Raw genomic sequence first — 21588 nt, forward strand, 5'->3', positions numbered from 1 at the left:
TTCCACAATACATCAAGAAGAGGAGAGAGTCAAAACAAAGACCTCCATAAAACATCTACTTTGTAACCATGCAAAAAATAGAGAAGGAACCCTAGGAAAGAGCAAAACAGGAGAGGACCATGTCTCTGATTCTAAGAGAGAAGAGAATTTCAAACAGGTAGTGGTAACGGCCTTAGAAGCTGTGCCGATGCAGAATGGGCTAGGAGCAATGCGTGTTCCATTTGGAGATCACCTCTGATTTTTAGGAGAAAGTTTCAGGACAAATGCTGCACTACCTCACTTATATGTGAAATCTAAACCAAAAAACACAGGCTCTATGGATGCAGAAAACATATTTGTGGTTGCCAGACGTAGGTCACAAAGTCCAAACTTCAAATTATAAAATAAATAAGCCATGGGGATGTCACGTACAGGATGGTGACTAGAGTTAATAATACTGTATATGTCATATTTGAGAACTGGTAAGAGAATAGATCTTAAAATTCTCCTTACATGAAAAAAAAAAAAATTTGTAACTGTTAACTAGATGTCCTGTGGTGATCATTTAGCAGTAGATCCAAATACTGAATCATCATGTTGAACACCTGAAACTAACCTAATTGTTATAGGTCCATTACACTTCAATTTTTCAATAAAAAAATATACAAAAGAGGACATTTCGTTGGGGTGGTAGGGATGCAAAACACATTGTCAAGGTTCAAGAGTCTACTTTTGAGAAGCTGGAAAAAAAAAAAGAAGAAAAGTAGCTTGTGTCTGAGGAAGGAGAGATATGGATAGTTGACAAGAGAAAGATAAAAAACATAGAGGCAAGTGAGGTTAGGGGCTGGTCCTGAAGACGACAGCTGGGAAGGAATTGTTCGTGATGTGTTGTTAAAAGAGCTTCGGAACATTCCTCACAGAACTGCCAAGACCGCGGGAGGCTGTAACCCAACTTCACATTTGCTCTTTCCTCACATGTTGGAACAGTGGCAGGAAGCCACAGAAGAGACCTGACCAGCAATAAGATCTCTTAAGATGCTGAGACCTGAGCACAAACCCACCTGCAAAGGGGAGGGATGCTTTTACCGCAAAGCACAACCCAGCCGGTTACCTTCCCCTCATGAGGTCTTTACCAGCTTCCTAATGGGAATGGCTCTCACTCAGATCCCTAAGAAAGGGTTTTGCAAAAATCTTCCCCCCATAGCATCACAGAATCCCAGATCTGGAACAAACATTAAAACCTAATCATCCACAGCAATGAACCCAAATCAAGGAGGACATTTTCCTTTCCCTATTGTAGTTTACTGTTTTTCTCTGCAGGGTAATATTTCCTTTAAGAAAGTTCACTCTTCCACTAGAATATGACAAAGCCATAGCCAGTAAGTAGAATTTCTCCTCTTTCCATCTCTGAATCTCTAACTGGTTTAATAATTCACTCCCTCTCAGTGCCTTAAAAGTGGAACTTTTATTTTTGAATTCGTCTGTAAAGCCATTCCCTTCTCCTCCCCCCCTGCTAAATGGACTCCGTTTATCATTTTATGGGCGCTTATCTGCTCCAAGGGAAGTCTGATCAGATAACCTGGCCCTTAGAAAAGCAGAGGAAGATTGTTAGGAATGGCTTCTATTGTTTGAGAACCTCTCTTTGATCTGAAATTTTTAGGAAGGTTATAGGATGTCTCCTGGGTATTTTGCATGTTTGATGGCTCAGGCAGTTATTACCTTGGTCTCGGGGCCTGGAGAGCCTTTGCTAAACATGCTCACTGGATCCAGCCCTTCAGAATGATTTGAGGATGAGCTTAATCCCTAGTCAGAGACTAAACATTCCTAGTTTAATGTTGTGATATAATATGACAGATTTATACATTGCTCTGACATAACAAAATGCAAAGAGATGAAGTGTTTTATTTACACAGTAACCTCTTATTTCAACAGCTCACTGGCTGGTATATAGACTTTCTTGGCCTCGATGAAAAGGCCCCAGGAAACATCGCTATGAGTTTTGCACAGCAGCCAGTTCACAAAGACCAGTTTACAAAGACCAAAGCTCTAGGCTATGAAGATAGGAAGGAAGAAAACAACATAAACAAGAAACAAAACCAGGAGGTCTGGGCAAGTCCACCCCTCAAAGCCAGCCAGACAGCTTTTGGCTGCCCAAGTGGCCACTCCTCTGGATACGGAGGCCACAGACTAAATGTTTGTTGAATGAATCCCTTCCCAGGTTCATCAGTCATTCAATAAACATTGTCAATCCTTCCTTCAGTGAACACTGTGCTCCTCTAGAAGAGAAAAGGAGGACACGCAAGATGAAAGGGTTCCCATTATTGCTCGGAGGAAATGAATCCGATTAGGAGCAATGAGGTTGTGGGTTCAGTCCCTGACCTTGCTCGGTGGGTTAAGGATCTGGCATTGCTGTGAGGTGTGGTGGCAGTCGCAGACATGGCTTCGATCTGACATTGCTATGGCTGTGGCATAGGCTGGTGGCAGCTGTAGCTCTGATTCGACCCCTAGCCTGGGAACCTCCATATGCCCTGGGTGTGGCCCTAAAAAGACAAAAAAAAAAAAAAAACCGATGAAAGGGATACAGTTCTGCATTCAAGGAGAAGGCAGCCTCGTGAGGAAGCCAGTCAAACAAATTGGAAGCGCCCCACCCTACAGTAGATGATGTCGCAGGTGTCAGGGAGAGGAACACAGAGAAGGGATTATAATCCTGAGGTAATTGGAGACAATCGAGAATCATCACACATGAAAGTCCTTTCAGCTGTTGTGGCCACACTGAGGTTGCCTCAGCTCCCTTGGTGGAGAACAATGGGGAGAGACTGGTTGCTTTCTCTGCTCCCAGGGGCTCTGGTGGAGATCGTGGTGGAGGATACAGGAGTTCTTGGCCGCCAGTCTTCAGGAAAGGTAATAAATAATTGGTGTGAGAGTGATGGAGAGACATGGCTCAGCCTTCCAGAGCTCAACAGGGGCGGGGACTGGGCCTGGGGGCCAGCGGGAGGCACCCTAGAGAATGTCCTTATTTATTAGAGCAAAGCACTCCTCAAGGTGGGTTTTCCGGTGTATCAGGGTAGAAGCAAGTGACTGCAAAAAAACCTTCTTCATCACCAATGTGGGAAAAAAAAAGAAGGAACTGTTTTGCTCCAAGTTTTCTCTCCACTCCCTCGCTTTCAAAGAGGAAAAAGCAGACCTCTTTCTAAAGTGAAGCCCTAAAAAAAAAAAAAAAAAAAGTGAAGCCCTGTGGAGTTGCCACTGTGGCTCAGCAGGTTAAGAACCTGACTAGTATTATCCATGAGGATGTGGATTCGATCCCTGGTTTTGCTCAGCGGGTTAAGGAGCCGACCTTGCCTCAAGCTTCATTGTAGGTCACAGACACAGCTCAGTCCCACATTGCTGTGGCTGTGGCATAGGCCAGTAGCTGCAGCTCTGATTTGACCCCTAGCTTGGGAACTTCCATATGCTGCAGGTGCAGCCCTAAAAAAAAAAAAAAAAAGAAATAAAAAGAAAAAAGTGAAGCCTTGCTCCTCAAAGTGTGATTGAAGCATCAGCAGTACAGGCATCAGCTGGAAGCTTGTGAGAAATGCAGAATCTGGGGCCCCAGCCCCAACCTGCTGCAATAGAAGCTGCACTTTAGCAAGATCCCCAGGTGATTTGTATGCACCAGCAGGGTGGCTGGAAGCTGGAATCACCTGAGGGGCTTTTAAACCACTGATCCCATCCCCCCCACCCCCGGAAGTCTGATTTAAAAGGCCTGGCTCGCTAAATGGTTCCAAATGTGCAGCAAAGGTGATGCAGAGCCAGGAGGCCATTCCGGAGAGCCTCTGAACTAGCTGCAGGTCTGGGTGCCGCTGACACAGAGGGAACACAGGAGCTCTCTGAAGCCCAGGACAGAGGCTGCCCTGGCCTGGAGCAGGTGGGAGCCGGACCAGGGCTGGCCAGCTGTACCCAGGGACCCCAGCTCATCCAGACCATTCACCGTGCCTCTCAGGATGTGCAATCTGCATGGAAATTTGCCACGGGAGATCAAAAGGCGAAGCCTGGAATGTTCCATGCCTGTGTGTTTAGCTCATCCTCCAACCCACCTTCCGCAATTAGGATGGGTAGAGTCCTCTGTGGGGGAGGCAACAGAAGGAGGAGGTGATCCCAAAAAAGGTAGGGGCCTAAACTGGAAAGAAAAGCAAAAGCCAAAAACACAAAAAGAGGAGTTACCCAGATGCAGCAGCACCCAGCAAGCCCCTGCGGTGAGTCAGCACAGGGGAGGCCCAGCCCCCTGGTTAAGGCTGGGCTGTGTGTGCTGCTACTTCCCCGGCCAAGACCAAGTCCTAACAGCAACTCCCCTCCCTCAGCTGCTTAAACTTTTTTTTCCTTTGACGCTGGAGGCTGGAGAGAAGTGTCACATTTTGCTAACTCCCACCCCACTACCCCACCCTCTTCCTGGGGCCACGTGTGGAGGGGGTGCTTGGTGACTGCCACTGCGGGAGGGACTGTCAGCTCCTCTCACCCTCACACCATGAAGTTCCTGGGGAAGCCCAGAAGCCCCACAGCAGCTTTTCTGCCTCTTTGCTTGCTCTCTCTGAAGATTCTGCAACCGGGGCACAGCCACCTCTACAGCAACCGCTATGCTGGGTAAGTGGAGCGGCTTTCATGCCCTGCTTGGAGTTGGACGGGGGTTGGGGGGACAACTGGCTGGCTCCTGAGCACGCCTCTTTTTTCCTGCTCTGTGATCTTTGCGTGAATCTGTGTCACTTTCTGGATCACCTAACATGCTGTGTCACTTTGCTGGTTACCTAACATGAAATGTACAGGCCATCCCCAGCTCTTTGGAGAGCAAGTCTAGTTTCTCACACTGTTTCATGAGGTGCCAGCTTCAGCTGTGGACCAGTATTGATGTGGACTGTCTCTAGAGCAGCCATAGCCAGTACGTGCAGTATCTGCCTTGGTTGCCACTTGGCAGGAAGGATGCTGTTGTACCATGTGGATTTTGACCTGAAAACTGAGGCTTCCTCTTTAGGACGGTATGCAGGAGCCATGGGTGGAAATTTACCAGTGATGAATTTAAGGATCAAGTGTGATTTTTTTTTTTTTTTTTTTTTTTTTTTAGTGCTTGTTAGCCTACAGCATGGTTATTAGAAAGATTTTCAAATCTGAGTGATGCAAATGAGTCAACTCAAAATAAGCAGAATAAAAATAGCCAACTGTAAAATTATGAGTGTTTTTCTGAGGGGGAGAAACCATTCATTTTCCCCCCTCTGTGGGTTAGCTCGCTTTGTGTTCGCCTTCCATAAGGCAGCTCCAGGCTAGTGTGGGACTGCGCCCGTCTTATTATCCTGAAGGCTTGCTGTGAAATCTACAGCATGTGCTTTGCTTGAATTTGCAGGGGGTTGTTCTTTGAATCTGGAAATTACGGCATTCCTGCATTTTAGGGCTGGAAGAACCTTAAATAGCTTCTCTAGTTCAATTCCTTTCTACAGTGGAAGAAAGCCGGTGTCTTCAATCTTCTTAAAAATAGTCTCTATTGCTTAATAATGACTAGTTGAGGAATCTGGATTATGGCCAGGTCTTAAAGCAAAGCTATTTTTTCCAGGAACAGTGTGGAGAAGAGTTTATAAGTGTGACCTTGGGGGAGAGAATTGCTTCCCTTTCTCCTGAAGGTTCTGGGTGCTGCTTTAGAGTCCCCCTGAAGTGGCGCTTGTAGAGGAAATTTTTAAAACGTGCCCTTAGTTTAAAGGGACGCAGGATGAGAGGTGGAGGTGTGTGGGGATAAAAGGCTGTGGATGGTAATACAGTCCCCAAATTTGCCACCTGGGTGTCCCCAGGAGAAACAGGTGTTAATGTCTGAGGGCTGCTTCTCTGCCTCCTGGACACACAGGGTCCAGGCTTTACATTCAGTCACTTGTCACTGCCCTTGGACATATGTCAGTGTCACAAAGACTGACAATCAGGCTAAGGTTGTGGAGGGTTTACTCTTAGTGGATGTCAGGCCATGTGATAAACATACATCAGATTTGGACGTGCCTCTGAGACATAGGACCACACCGCTTCACTCAGCTGTGGCCCCATTCATAATGATTTCAGTGTGTGGCGCTCATCAATGGTGAGGACCAGGCCGGCATCAGCTCGGCAGGTGTGCACCCTTCCCAAGCACCACTTAGCAGTGGAAATAAGGCCAATGGAAGAGTCCTTTTCTTACAAAATTTGGACTATTTCTGGAGGAAGTTGCACTACCTTTTCCACTGTTCTGCAAGGAAAGTCATAGTTGCCTTTTTCTATTTGGCTGCTATACAATTAGTCCCAAATGTCTAAATTATAGGTGTCTGAAGGTTGGAAGGAAAAGATGAAACAATGAGAAACTGAAGGGAGTCTCGTGTGTCCATCACAAGAGAGCGTCTCAAAAACCAGAAGTCTTTGAGCATACTCACCATCAAAAATGGGGGATCTGGGGAGTTCCCACTGTGGCACAGTGGGTTAAGGACCTGGCATTATCTCTTTGGTGGCTCGGGGTGCTTCTGAGCCTCGGGTTGGATCTTGAGCCCTGCGCAGTGGGTTAAGGATCTGGTGTTGCCGCAGCTGTAGTGTAGGTCACAGGTGTGGCTTGGTTTTGATCCCTGGCCCAGGAACCATATGCCACAGGTGTGGCAAAAAAAGGGATTTTATTTTCCCTTCCTTAGATATATCATTCTCTCATCAAAGACAGAAATGCTGCCTAGGTTTGAGGTTATTTTGCTTTACTTCCCCAGGAACTAGCTCTTCAGGGAACAAGAACTTGGTGGAATGTGGTAGAATAGTATTTAGGATAATATTTAGCATTGCCCATTCAAAATTATCATTCTAAACTGCTTTATTTTTGGAGTTCCCTTCGTGGCTCTGTGGAAACAAATCTGACTAGCATCCATGGGGACGCAGGTTTGATGCCTAGCCTTGCTCAATGGGTTGAGGATGTGGCATTGCCATGAGCTGTGGTGTAGGTCAGCACCAATTCGACCCCTAGCCTGGGAATCTTCATTTGACGCAGGTGTGGCCCTAAAAAGACAAAAATAAAAATACCTTATTTTTTTCCACTAAGTAATTTGTTTGGATTTTGTTGTTAACAATTGCAGAGCAGCCCTATTTCTTGCATTTTTATAAAAATATTTTTGTAGGTCTTGGTTGAGATCTAATAATCTATGATTATCCTTCGTAGAACTCTAACCATGAACAAAAAGTAGAATATTCTGGACAGAGCAGCCTTCTTCCTCAGAGTAGCTACGAAGCCTGGTCTTCTTTCTACATAAACTAGTGACAGTTGTAAGATGCCACTTGTATATAAGGGCTGCCTGGGAAATGGCAAGTTAAGCACCTAAAGAAAAATAAAATGTAGAGAGACTACAAGGAAAATCTGACAAAAACCAGTACCTTTTAGGATAACTATATCAAATTACACGTTGTACAAAGAAGATTTTACAAATATGTAGAGAAGGAATGAAGCCAAGTATGGAAAACAACTTATCAGGTAATGTTTATTGATACTGTTAGCAGGTTTTAAGGGCTACAAACACAGGTTAAACACTTTGGTGATAAGTATCAATCAGTGAATGAGACTAACAAGGCAAACATCACTCTCTGTTCTCTTTTTCCTTCATCTCCTTGTATTCCTGGAAGCCCACCTGGTTATTATACCTTGATCTTGAGGCCAAAAAAATAAGGATCTTCTGCATTACATGAAATTAGCATAGATTTTTTTTTCAGTCATGGCAAAAAGAGATCTAAGCCAGTGACAAAATAAATTGTGGCAATGCTATAGAACAAAAGTGGCCATGATTCTTCAATAACAACTTATTTGCTAACTTCTTCATGTGTAATCATTGTAAGTCCTGAAGTTCAACTTCCTGGCTTTTAATTTTTGCTTTCCCACATCTAGTAGCTCCATTACCTTGGGTAAATTCCTTAACCTCTCTGAGCCTCAGTTTCTCCATCTGGAAAATGGAGACAATATCAACCTTCTCTGCCAAGTTGTTAGGAATTAAATGCAATAGCATGGATATTGCATGATTCTTGGTACTTGGCAATTTTACCCTGTGAAGTACTTACAAATACTTAACCAGTACTTAATACAAACATTGATAAAAACATGAATTTCTCAATAGCCTTATACAGTTTTTGGTACCGTCATTTACAGAGAAGCTAAATGAAGGACAGACAGGGTAACCCAAGTTCACAGCTAACTAACCCCTGGTTGCTGTAACCAAGCAACCCTGCCTGATTCCATAAACTACATTTCACTCTGCCACCTATTCAGGTACAGGAACAAAAAAATGGCTTTTCAGAAAAACTGAAACTTTAACCTTGTTTGGGGCAGTGATAGTTTCAGGATAACAAAGGAAAGAGTAGATGATGGGGGTAAAATTTAAAGTTTAAACTCGTTTACCTTTTCTAGGGTGAAGATGAGTTGCTAGTGGCAAAACATTATTAGAAAGGCAGAGACCATAAGGGATAGAAAAATAAAAGATAAACTTTAGAACTTTTTTACAACTTTATTTACTAAAATAAAATAGCACAGAAAGTGGTCGTGGTGTGTGCTGCATTCCTTCAGTCAGTGTTATTCCAGTGCCCGTTGGCGCCAAGAGCTTCGATGGACCGAGCCGATGCCCTTTGACAGCTTGCAGTGTAGTAAAGAAAGTACAAAGCATCAGTCCGTAACCAGTGTTCGAGTGCTGTGTGGGACCGTGACCGCTCTGGGGTGGGAAGAGAGCACAATGCACAGGAAGGAGGGAAGGCTATGAGTCCCTTCCCGGGCCGCACCTGTTCTGGTCACCCCGCCTTCCTCACCTGTACTGGTACCTGGGCTGCGGTGGGGAAAGAATGGATTTCCTGCCACCAGAGCAGCTCCGTGGTGGAACAGAAACCCCTGGTGTTGGGTCAGCCTGCCCAAGCCTCCCGGACTCCTCCTCCCTCGGGCTGCATTTGGTGAAGACCCTGCTCTCTGTAGCAGTTTCTTTGCCTTCTAGTTTCTTAGGGGAGAAGCTCCAGTGTCAGGCGTTTCCCCCAAGAACTTGGGTTTGCGCGAAGGGCGGGTCTCAGCCCTCCAGCCAGCTGCTGCGTCCTGATTGGTCCGTGTCTGTGAGGTACCCGCCCCCCACTTCAAGCTCCGCCCTGCCATCCCTCCCACACCCCCCAATTATTTGCCAAGTTCTCTAGTCATCCATGGGACCATCCAGGAGTGAGACTTGAAGGAAATGAGATTTTTTTAAAGGCAGTTTGGTCCTCGAAATCCTGTTAAGGAAAGAGGCACCCAGTTGGGATGAAACATACGGAAGAGAAAACATCTGAGAAATACAGAGACTGGTGGAACCTATTTGACTTCGGGGACGTGGTCCTTGTTTTCCACCTTACCTCCCCAGCTGGGCTCCTCCGACACTCAACAGCAGCGTTTAATTCTTTTGCTCTCTGATGGTGGCTTCCTTGTAATGTTCTGAACTTTTGGAAACATAGGAGTAGGATACAAGAGGTCCCTCTTGCTCATATGAATCAGAGAGCTCTCTTCTTTGTTGGTAGATAAAGCCCTTTTCACATAGGATGGCCATGAACTGTCCTTTGTCAGGGCCTGTCCTAGTTTGCACCTGCTGTTCTGGAGTGGTAACTAGCAGTGCTCCCTTTCAGTCTGAGAAGGGTCCTCATTTGGATGGCAAATTGTGGGTTCGGCCTTCTTAATTCTTCACTATGTTTATTTCCTTAATGAGTTTTACTTCAAGTCTTCAATTATCCTCTTCATTCATTCCTAAAGTTTATCTCTAGTTCTTTCCATTCCTATAAAAAGTATTTCACTTGTCCTCGCCTCTCTTGTAGCAGCCACCAGCCATGTTTAGGACATCTTTATCTTAGCCTTGGTTAAGGTAATTTGCTCCAAACTGAGCTGCCTTCCTCTAGTCCTTCCTCATACTGGCAATCTTACTAAATAAGACCTTTGAGTTACTCTCTTGCTCAAAGATTTCCTTTGGCTCCCTCTTGCCAACTACATCAAATCCATTCTCTGCCAGGCTCTTGAGGCTTCTGTAGTCAAGACTCTTTGGTTCCCCTGCCTCTATTTCATTCTCCCCAATCCTGAAACTCCTCCGTAGTGAGGGCAGAGAAAGAGAGCTTCAGCTTTGCTCATATTTTACAAGCATGGTGGGCAGCCCCACTCATGATAAGGGCCTACAGCTAGAATGAGCCATCTGAGATCATGAATGAGAGATTGGATTAAAATGTGTGTGCGAGAGAGAGATTTGAGGCCCTAGGAGTTAGGAAGGGTGGATGGTGGGCACTTAAGATGGTGTTGAACTTTGCCCCACAGGCTGGTGTGTAGTTAATGGAATAGTTCTCTGGTAACTATGGGAAGTTCCTTTTAGCACTTGGCCCTTATTAATGGGAGATCATTTTGGGTTTTCCTTAGGCACTAGCTTGAAGTGCAGCCCCTAAGTGTGGGTTGTTTATCAGCTGATTATGCCAAAAGCTTTCTTCCCTGCTGTGTATTCTGTGTGTTGGGGCCTCCAGCTTGGCTTGTTAAGGACGTTGCTTGTTAAATGCTGCAGCTCTCAACTCCTGACCCGAACTCACAGGCAGACGGTACTCAGTGGGGATCAGCATTCCTTCTGCCACTGAGCTGGTGGAAGGAGGAGTTTCATGTGCTTCTGGGCCACTTTTCCCTCGGAGCCCAATCTGATAATGGAGCCTTTATTTTATGGCGCCAAAATACTTTCTGGGTAATACCATTAAGCATAATCACTTCCACCCCATGAAAAGCAGCAAAGGATGTTAATGTTTCATAACTTCCCAGCCTAGATTGTGCAGGCTACAAAAGCATTATGTTTTCTGTCTTTATAAGTAGAATTACTGAACAGAAAATAAAAACTCTTTGGATGACTTTTTTAGGGTCTTTGTTATGATCCATCCGTAGATAACTGGTATATAGGATTAGAATTTGCTTTGCCAAATAAATGCCTCTGGGCGTTAACATCTTTATGACAAAGCAGAATGCAGAATATGAAGCTTTAGGATCTTGTTCTGGGTAGTATAGTAAATTTCCTTAACAATTATCTATCTGATTAAACTATATATTATTAAAAGTTGAAACTTCTAAGTGGCTTTCTTCAATAAAGTGACCATCTTTGTTCTTTTCTCAGTGTATTTTGAAAACAATAAAGCACCTTATTTTAAATAGCCATGTTGTTAAGGATACTGTTGGGTTATTTTGTTTTTCTTTCTCTTTTTTGCTAAAACCAAGACCCCCAAATTCAACAGCTTAAATGAGTAATTTATTTCTCTAATGTGAAAATCCAGAGCTGATACAGTTGATGGTGCCAGAGAACCAGGCTCCCTCTGTCATACCTCTGCCATGCTGCATCCATACTCAACTCCCAAATGTTCCAGGAAGGAGTCCTCCAGCTCCTGCAGTCCTGCCAGCAGGAAAGTGGGAAGGGATGGCTGCTCTTCTTTAAAAGCACAGTCCAGGAGTTCAGACATCACCCCTTACCAGCCAGAATCACTTAGTTGGCCTTAGCTGCAAGGGAGGCTGTGAAATAATGGCCAGTTCTGGGAGAATATATTGTGAAATCGCTAACATCTCTGAGTGGTCACTCTAATATCTAACCAACCCATTCTCCCTTCCACTTGGTTCTCCTGAAGAAGTAATCCAGCCAAAGGGACTTTTAGAATTTTGCATTTCAAGCTTATTTAAAAGGGTGCATTTTTATTTTGTATATGGTCTTCTAAGTCAGAGTATCAGAACTAAAGGAGAAAAAAAAAATCATAGCCCAATCCTTTTATGTACTACACAATGAAGCAGAACCTCAAAAAGGTAAAGGGATTTGCAGAGCTGGTAGTGGAATTGAGACTAAAGTCCAGGTCAGCCAAGGTCACAGCATTTTTTAACAGTTGACAACATCTTTGATGAATCCAGAAAACTTCTTACTTCTTTCTATTCCCTAAAGTTTTCGGGGATGAAGAAAATGAGCTGGCAAGGCTGAGGAGTGTTAATGAGGGAGGCTTTCATTTCATTTCTATAAATATTTGGAGGGTACCTGGCGCTCTGCTAGTCTGGGATTACAGAGATAAAAGAACAGTACATAGGACCAGCATAATGAGTACTCAGGCAAGTAAACAATTCCAGCTCTGGGATCTCTTTGCCCTCAGAAAACTCTTGGTGCTGGGTGGGTGCAGGAGAGGGTCACTTCATCCAGATGGAGGGGGTAGGGAAGACAAGGCTTCTTGGTTGCAAGATGAATCTTAAAAGATGATTAGAAGTTTGAGTGGATTATTAAACAGGCAAGATATTTTACATTTTTCTTTTCAGTGGTTGGTGCTCAAAGGTCATGGCCTTGATCTCTATCTAAAGAAAAAGTAGAAATCAGGTTAACGTTTATAAGACCTGGGGAATACATGGCATGTGCAAAGAACTACAGCTGAGAGAGCTTGTCAAGTCTAGAAAATCAGAGCAATTAAGTATGTCTCAGAGAGCATTCTCTTGGTGGGAGTAAGGAGAGACGAGGTAGGTCCTAGAAGAGAGGGTGGATAGAGAACCTGATAAGAAGAGATGATTTTAATCTAAAGTGTCCCTGATGGAGATGACTTGAATCTTCAGAACAGTCACCAAGTGTTTCTGGGGGTTCAGCTGATGGTAGAGATGAGTTTGTAAAGGAGCCATGAACCCAGCTCCAGGATTGTCTTCAGGATCATTCCACGTTTGCTTACGTGACCTGGACCATGCCGCTGTGGACCCTCATCGCTCAACCTATAACAGTTCCACAGAAGGGTGAGGATATGTCTTTAAATCAGCCCTTAGGGAGCTGCAAAGCAATTCCAGTAACATTAATGTCAGAAATCTCCCCCTCCATCCTCTGCCTTTCTTTTCGCTATACCTGCAAGATGAGCCTCCACAGCTGGTGTCTGACTCCTTTTCCCAGCAGGCCAATGGAAGGTGGAAGGAGAGAGAGAAGGGTATTCCCTTCAGACCTGGGAATCGCTAACCTTTACGTGCCTCAGCATCCCTTGTCTGTCGCTTTCTCTGCCCACATCTCTGAGCATGGCTGCTTCATTAATGGCTCCTCAGTTGAATCATCTAAGCAGAATTTGTTTCTTCTGAGACCTCCACTGGCAGAGAAACCAAGCTGGAATTGAAAGCAGAAAGAATACATGGTTACCTCTGAAGATTTATGTTAGAGTAAGTTCTGGAGAACGGGGGAAATGATACAGCAATGAAAGAGAGGATAAGGGAAAGGCTGCCATGAATTAGTATTTCTCTAGCATTGAATGAAATGATAAAGTGCTTTGTAAATCAGAATGTATTATAAAGTACACTGTTGGGTAAATTATTATATCTAATGTGAGTTGGAAAGACTCTCGTGTAGCTAGATCCTGTTACAAAATTGATTGCCTTTCCATTCATTACCTTCTATCTTCCTGAGGAATTAAGTAAAAGATCCATGAAAATGGATTTCCTTAGTTAAATAAATGGGCTTCTTTCTCCCTCCTCCTCTCAGTTACGTGAGACTGGCCTTCCATCTTTCCAGTTCTCCCCTCCTCCTACAATTCACAACACTTACTGATCAAGTACCAAGGGTACTGATAATGGTTTATCATCATTCTTTATGCCCAAGTAATCATCAAAGGAGAGAGTGGTAGTCTTCTGCACTTACGTTTTAATCCAACAATCTAAACTGGAAAAAAAAGAAAGAAAATGAAAATATATTAAGTCAACACACCCTCTTCCTGCTCTTTCTCAACCCCTGTTTTTATTAACACACACATCATATATTTTTATAGCTTTTTCGTCTTTGATGACCAACTGCTGAAAGAGGAAACTTCTACAGGATCATGCATCTTATCACCAGATGAGAATCCTGGTTGATTTTTTTACACTGACAGAATTTATAACCCTTGTACATGTGACCTCATTTGCCATACGTTCATTTCCCTATCTACCTTTCAGAATGTCTTATCAGACTAATTCATGAATCACCTAATTGTCTGCTAAGTTCCTTGTTGTGATTTTTGTAATGAGGGCACAAGACTCATAATAAGATGGTTGGGATCCTATGTAGCTTGTCAATTGTGTTTGCGTGGAATGCATGCAAATGTGTGTATGATTATTTGGTAGCAATATATTTGGCATCAAAATTACTAAACATATGGAAGGTTAGAGACATTTGGGACAAGTCTGTGTTGCAAGATATTTGGAGAAGTTAGAAATTTTCTGCTGAAAAAAATGATTCCAAGCCCTTGACTGAGAGGGCGCAAAAGGAGGACACACATGGGGGAAGCCAGTTCTCCCTCTTAAGTTTTCAGACCTCTGGGTGGAAGCAATAGGGAGTAGAATGCGAATGACAGGTAGGAAATCATCTTAATAGGACATCTGATAGGAAAAGCACATCCGTATTCCCGAGAGAAATGTAGTCGGTCTTGTTTCCTCTGCCTCACAGCAGGGTTTCTTCTTTCTCTAGGAACCTAGTTTGCTAAGATAATTCACTTTCCACAACAGCTCCTCTAAAAACTCCTCAAGGACTTCAAGCTTTCAGTCTACCTAACCCGCCCCCAACCCCAAACCTTTGACTAATAAAGAGCAAAGAAATGTATCTTTTTCTTTACTCACAAGGTGGAGGTGATGTGGCATCTGTCCTGAGTTACCTTGGCCTCTATTGCTTCTACCTCCAACTCTACAAGGCCCCTTATCCTGGCTCTCATCTAAGACAATGTCTCATTCTGTTAGTCAGAACTGTTTATTGAGTGCCTACTGTGTGCCCGACACTCTTTAAAGGCCTAGGAGTTCGGGAACTTAGGTGCTTTGGGCGCTAGTGAAGGAAACTGTTTCTCATGGAATTTCCATCCTAATGGGATGACAGAAAAGTAATAAACCACAGCGTTAAGTTCCACTAAGGGTTATGAAGATAGAGAATGCAAAGAAAGGAGATAGAGTATCAGGAGAATAAAAAAGTGAGACGAGGAGCCAAGTGAATATCTAATGGTAGAAATTCCCAGTGGAGACAGCAAAGTGGGCTGGGAGTCTGTTTGGCTTGTCTCTGGAGAGCGAGAGTGGGTCTGAGACCAGCAGCATCAGCATCACCTGGGAGCTTGTTAGAAATGCAAATGAGCAGGCTATGCCTCCCCGGCATCAGGAACTCTGGAGGTGGGGGTGGACCCAGCACTTGGCTCTAAGAAGCCCTCCAGGTGATGTAAGCTAAAGCTGGAGAACCACTGCAGAGCCAGCACCAAGGTCAAGGGGCAGGATTTGAGCCTTGAAGAAAACAGTTACTCATGCTTCGTTCCTGTGGCTCCTCCCCTCTCCCCTCCCCCGAAGATAGCTCTCCATCTCCTTCCTATCTCCACTTAACACAGTGAACCTTCTCCACCACCATGCCTCTGAGCCTTTGCCCAGGCCCAGGTATCTGGGGAAGCCCTCCCTCCACTACACCTGCCTGCCTTTCAGGAGCAAGTTCAAGCAGGACTCCTCCAGCAAGAGCTCCCAGTCAATCTGCTGTGGCTGTCCCTCCTCCAAGATCCCACAGGGCTCTCTGTCCTTCATGGCCATCGCCACACACTGCTGGTATTACAGTTGTTGGCAGACGTCCTATCTTTTCAGGTATAGCAAGTAGAGTGGAAGGTGCTGTCCCTTAGTCTTACCTGTATTCTCATAGTCCCCAAATAGTGCCTGGCATATTCGGTGAAAGTTTAGATGGATGGAAAGGAGGGAAGGAGGAGGAGAACTTGGCAAAGAAGGAAAGCAATAAATTGGGAATCAGACTGCTGACATCTGCAGGCAGTTCTGCTGGACCAGAGGTCACCCGTGACAGGTAGTGAGAAATAGAGACCATTTGGCCGCTAGAGCAACAAAAGAAAGGCAGGATCCCCAGAGCCACCCCAATGTGCCTCAGTGCACCGTGCCCCAGCTCCTCTCATCTTGTCCCTGCTCACTTTTTCAGGTATCACCCACAATTACCCACATTTGGTCTCATGTTTTACTTGTATAGGCTCCTAAAATGCTCTGAAGGACATTCTAAGCTCTAGGAGGAGGTCTGAGGTCAAGTTGCCCTTTCCTGCAAGCAACAGAATGGGCACCAGCTGGTCAACATGTTCATTAGCCTCTGCCTTTTACCAAATTTAGAGAAGCGATCTTTGCCTTCTTGTCATTGTGGTTTCAGCCTCCAAGGAATACTTAGGAAGTGCACTGGAGATGGTCCATCACTCCTTAGTTATCAGTTCATGATGAGTTTAACATCTTCCCTGGTCTTTGAACCAAGGGATTTCTGTTACCCCAAAACTGAGTTCACCTCCTGGTGGGTGTCCAAAAAACAATAACAACAAAAAACACAACCAAGCCAAAGATCAGGTGGGAGAAGGAAGGGTTTATTACTTTGAGCAAGCAGAGAACACTAGGGATCTTTCCCAAAGTATCATCTCCCCTAACAGCAAGACTGGAAAAGTTTTAAGGCAAGGATACATGCATATTCATGAAGAGGTTTGGGCGGTGTATGCATATTCATGAAGGGGCATAAGCAGAGGAGAATTGAACATTGAATAGGGGGCAAAGGTTGACAAGAGTCCAAGCTTTAGTTTGATTGAGGTCGCTAGGGTCAGAAAAGGTCAATATCATCCTTCCTTAGGTTCCAGTTGATCTGGTGCTCATGGGGCCAAGGTGGGGCTGAATTCTGCAAAATAGTTGAAGAACACATTTCAGGCTAATCTTTACCATTCAAATACAGTTGGGAGTCCTTGCAACTGATTTATTGTCTTTGCTATTATTACTCCTCTTGCCTCGTAACAGTTTATTCCTGCATTATTTTGTGCCCTTAAGATCATTCCTTACTCTGAGATCTGTTTAAGGACAAGCATTGCAGCCAGGCTCAGATCATAAAATGGCTTAGGCCAAAAATGGCTTCTCTTATGTCAAGAAAGCCATACCTGGTTCTTTCTCCAGGGGTACCCCCCCCAACTCTATCTGTTTACACTTTCCATTTTATCCTGCAGAACTTTATTGTCCACATTTTTTCTTTTAGTTCATCTTTTTCTAACTCTTTAGATGACTTGGTATAATAGCAATATACGTATACTTGCAATTCCTATACTCAGTGTCCTTGTTCAGATCATGGTATAAATTCTAAGTACCATGGAAAGAGAGTGCCCCTGGAGAGCAGAGGCAGGCTTCCTTTAAGATAACAATAAAAATTTGAACAGATGGAACTGATCCAATAGCGTGCTATGTGTGTGTCAGTGTGTCCTCAAACTTACAGTATTTCCTGCTTGGAGCTCTGCAGGCTTCCCAGGGCAGTAGTCAAGTTTAGCCAAACTTGTAAATATCTAGACAGGAGTTCTCATTGTGGCTCAGAGGGTTATAAACCTGACTAGTATCCATGAAGATGTGGGTTCAATCCCTGACCTCCCTCATTGGGTTAAAGATCTGGCATTGCCATGAGCTCTGGTGTAGGTCGAAGATGGCTCAGATTTGGTGTTGCCGTGGCTGTGGTGTAGGCTAGCAGCTGCAGCTCTATTTGGACCCCAGCCTGGGAACTTCCATAAGCCATAGGTGCAGCCCTGAAAAAAGCAAATAAATAAATATCCTGGAGTTTCTGTCATGGCTCAGTGGTTTAACGAACCTGACTACTAACCATGAGGTTGCAGGTTCAGTTCCTGGCCTCATTCAGTGGCTTAAGGATCCAGTGTTGCTGTGAGCTGTGATGTAGGTTGCAGACATGGCTTGGATCCCACATTGTGGCTGTGGCATAGGCCAGCAGCTACAGCTCCAATTAGACCCCTAGCCTGGGAAACTCCATATGCCACAGGTGCAGCCCTAAAAAAAGACAATAAGAAATAAAAAAATAAAAAATAGGAGTTCCCATCGTGGCTCAGTGGTTCAGTGGTTAACGAATCCAACTAGGAACCATGGGGTTGTGGGTTCGATCTCTGGACTTGCTCAGTGGGTTAAGGATCCGGCATTGCCATGAGCTGTGATGTAGGTTGTAGACGCGGCTCAGATCCTGCGTTGCTGTGGCTGTGGTGTAGGTCGGTGGCTACAGCTCCAATTAGACTCCTAGCCTGGGAACCTCCATATGCCTCAGGTTTGGCCCTAGAAAAGACAAATAAATAAATAAATAAATAAATAATAAATATCCAGACAAAATCTTTATCCCTTAGAAAGCTTTGAGGTAAGGAGCTGTGGGAGCTGTGGGAGAAGCAGGAGACAGAAGATGAGGACCAGCTATGGAATAGCAGGAGGAGGGTCCCAAGTCTGGAGAATTACTTACGAGTTGTGAAAGTAATATATGTTTTCTTAAAATATAGACATGCCATGCCAAAGGCCTTACTACCATCCTGGCTGCCTTCTTGTGGGTGAAAAGACATGGTTTTTTTTTTTTTTTTTTTTTTTTTTTTCCATTAATGCAACATAAAGAGCTTTTAACTACAGGTCAAATAGGCCCAGCTTTTGGTAGGTAAGTTCTTTCTAGGAAAGCCATCTTAATCAGGAAAAAAAATTAGAGGAAATGATCAAGTGGAATTATTGCCAATTGAAACATTCAATTACTTACCCCCAAATAAAGCCTTCCAAACCAACCACTGGAAAGATGCAAAATTGACATGACCCAATCTCACTTCTGTAATAGCCAACTGCAAATACTTAAAGGAATGATTTGAGAATGGAAAAATTTTACGTGAGTACTTAACAAAGATTTTGTATTCTGACACATACTGTACCATTTATTTAAACGCTATGCACAAGTTCTGGTAAACCTGTTGTATCTTTACGTATTAATTACTCCAATAATTCTTCTGTCCACTTCATGGTACAATGGGAACTATCCATTCATTTCCATTAATCATAGGAACGCCTATAATTGTCTGTTTTATTGTTAAATCTTCCTGATTAGACTGTGTCCTCTTTGGGAGGGAAGCTTGTCATTCTTGATCAAATGCAGTCTCTGCACAGAGCACAGATACCTCTAAGTTTTATTGTTATTCCTCTACTTACCAAAGTTGAACCACAATAAGTTGCCACTATCTGACAGTCTATCTAAAAAAAACTGCTAGGGTTATGTTTACCTATGTGACGAGAGAGTTTGTACAGCATAAATATTAGCACCAGCTCCATCCTCAGACTGCCCGGATTCACATCCCAGCTTCTCCACTTTCTAGCTAAGTGGCCTTGGAGGAAGTTACTTAATCTTTCTGTGCCTCAGTTTGCTCGTCTGTAAAACTGAACTCCTCTTGAATTAGCTGATCTGTGCAAAGTGCTCATGGCAGAGCCTAACACATGTAAACTCAATTCATTTACCGTCTTTGCCACGTTGATGTTCTCTGTAGTTTTCATTTCAAAGACACTTTCTTAAGGGAATTCTCTGCAATAAGGGTAAAGATTTAGAATGTGTGGAAAGATGTTTATCACCAATTGTTCTACCAAACCTGGGAAGCTACCTGTATGTTCAACAATGAGAGGAAGGCTTGTTATAGTGCATGTTATGGCATCTTTTGTGCCCATTGTAACCATCCACAAATAATCTTTAATGCTTGAGAGACAATATAGAGAGAAAATAGGATATGGAACTGAATTAACAGCTCAAGCTTACCTATGATTTCTTCCAATGATATAGTTACTATATCTGGGGGAAAATGCTCCAAAACATTGACTATTACGACCAAGTAAAAGCATTTTAAGTGATTTTTTTCCCCCTCCTCCCTACGCTTTCTCTGCTTAGTAATTCTAGTAAGCATGAGCGACTTCTCTATTCAGAGAAAAAGGACTTCTAAAGATGTGCAAGTTCCCTCTTTTCCTCCCACCCCTGCGAGTCAAGCAAATAGCAGATTTGGGCATCTGTGCTGCTTCGTGCCCACACTGTTCTAGAAGCATTGCAAATAAGAATCATAAGTCAGAAATCAGGAATTGCATGGTGGCCTAGCAGTGAAAAGACCTGACATTATCACGGCTGTGGTGCAGAATCCATCCCTGATCTGGGAACTGTCGCATGCCATGTCCATGCCGCAGCCAAAAAAAAAAAAAAATCAGAAGACAGTATATTTAATAACGTAACATAATACTTAGTGCCAAACTACTGACTGAGAAGTAAAACAAGCATGTTCATTTTTTTTAATATATATATATCTGAATGAAAATGAGATTGTCGGGTATTCCAGTGAGGCATTAAATGGCAATAGCGGCTGCCTTGCTGCATGTCACAGAGATGCCACAGACACTGCAAAACACAGGAGCAGGCCTTCGGGCTTTTCAGTTAGAATAATACCAGAAACAACCAGTGTCATGTTGATATGTGTGTTTAAATAGATGGATTTTCAAAGAGAAAGTCTTCAGTGGTCTCAATACCACAGTCCTGTTTAAATCTGTATTTAGATTTTTATTTAAAAGTTAATAGAATAGGGTCAGGAAAAAGCATTTGAAGCGATTGGAGAGAGAATCCATTATGCTTTTACGTTTACCCCCCATGACATATATTTTTCCCAGCCTGAGCTATCCTGTTATACTTGAAGAAGAAATTCAGGAAAAATATTTGCTAGCAATTTCCCACGCCGTAAAGCTGCCATAATAGTGATCATCAGGACCTAGACCAAGTTGAATGTCTTCTGACTCTTGCCAAAGAAGATTAAGGGCTATTTCATCTTACCTCTATGGGACATGGATGGGGAGGAAAGTTTGTCTGTATACATTTTCTACTGCTACACCACTGTCTGATACAATCCCTCATTCTTATTAGGACTTTGAACTTCGCATTTTTTAGGTACACATCACATATGATCTATGGATGCTTGATTTTTCTCCCTAGCCTGTAACTTCAGCCTGAAAACTATGGGAAAAAGGACCTGTGAACAAAAGCACATTTCAATCACTTGCAAATCATTTTCTTTTGTCTCCCTCTCACTCTTGTGCCTTCTAGAACTTTGATTTACAAGAATTTTGTCTTAAAATAGAGGCTTTGGGTTAAAGAATATAGAAAAAACCTTGCAGCTCACTTTGTGACTGATTGCAATTGACCTCTGGGTGACTCATGGTGTCATCTAAAATGGGTCTCTCTCTCTCCAAAGTAGAATGCCAAAAAATTATATCTAACATTGATCTGATCTCATCCCTCTTAACAATTTTTTTGTTTTATAATATAGGTAATATATTGGCATATGAAATATTACAAGTAAATGACTAAAATATAGAGACTGGGAGAGCTCATAGTATTTAATCCTGGAGGTTTGAAAACAGATGAGGATAATCTCAAAATTCTGTTAAGTCTGCCAATAATACTGGGACCTATATTCATTTATTTGTCAAATTTTTTTTTTTTTTTTTTTTTTTTTTTTTTTTTGTCTTTTTGCTATTTCTTTGGGCCGCTCCCGCGGCATATGGAGGTTCCCAGGCTAGGGGTCGAATTGGAGCCGTAGCCACTGGCCTACACCAGAGCCACAGCAACGCGGGATCCGAGCCGCGTCTGCGACCTACACCACAGCTCACGGCAACGCCGGATCGTTAACCCACTGAGCAAGGGCAGGGACCGAACCCGCAACCTCATGGTTCCTAGTCGGATTCGTTAACCACTGCGCCACGATGGGAACTCCTATTTGTCAAATTTTCATTGAACACCTCTATGGCCCAAGTGATTTCAGATATTAGGGATA

General features: G+C 43.6%; 1 protein-coding gene across 4 annotated transcripts in view; it reads left to right on the forward strand.

Annotated features, from left to right (window-relative positions):
• The first annotated feature begins 3744 nt into the window (after positions 1-3744).
• CPA6 (carboxypeptidase A6) overlaps positions 3745-21588 on the forward strand; it is a 250013-nt gene continuing 232169 nt past the window's right edge. For 2 of the 4 annotated variants that reach the window (XM_085022215.1, XM_085022217.1), the window contains exon 1: positions 3745-4599. Coding sequence is in view for 1 of the 4 variants with exons in the window: in XM_021089270.2 (XP_020944929.1) it covers positions 4484-4599 (116 nt within the window). In the remaining 3 variants the exon portion in view is untranslated. The remainder of the gene's footprint in view (positions 4600-21588) is intronic. The other 2 variants (XM_085022216.1, XM_021089270.2) reach the window with 1 other exon arrangement.

The sequence above is a fragment of the Sus scrofa genome, chromosome 4 (assembly GCF_054392235.1).
Source record: "Sus scrofa isolate SSC_HxYL_T2T_F1_AM1 chromosome 4, Sscrofa_HxYL_maternal_Yorkshire_Landrace_v2.0, whole genome shotgun sequence".
Classification (NCBI taxonomy): Eukaryota; Metazoa; Chordata; class Mammalia; order Artiodactyla; family Suidae; genus Sus; species Sus scrofa.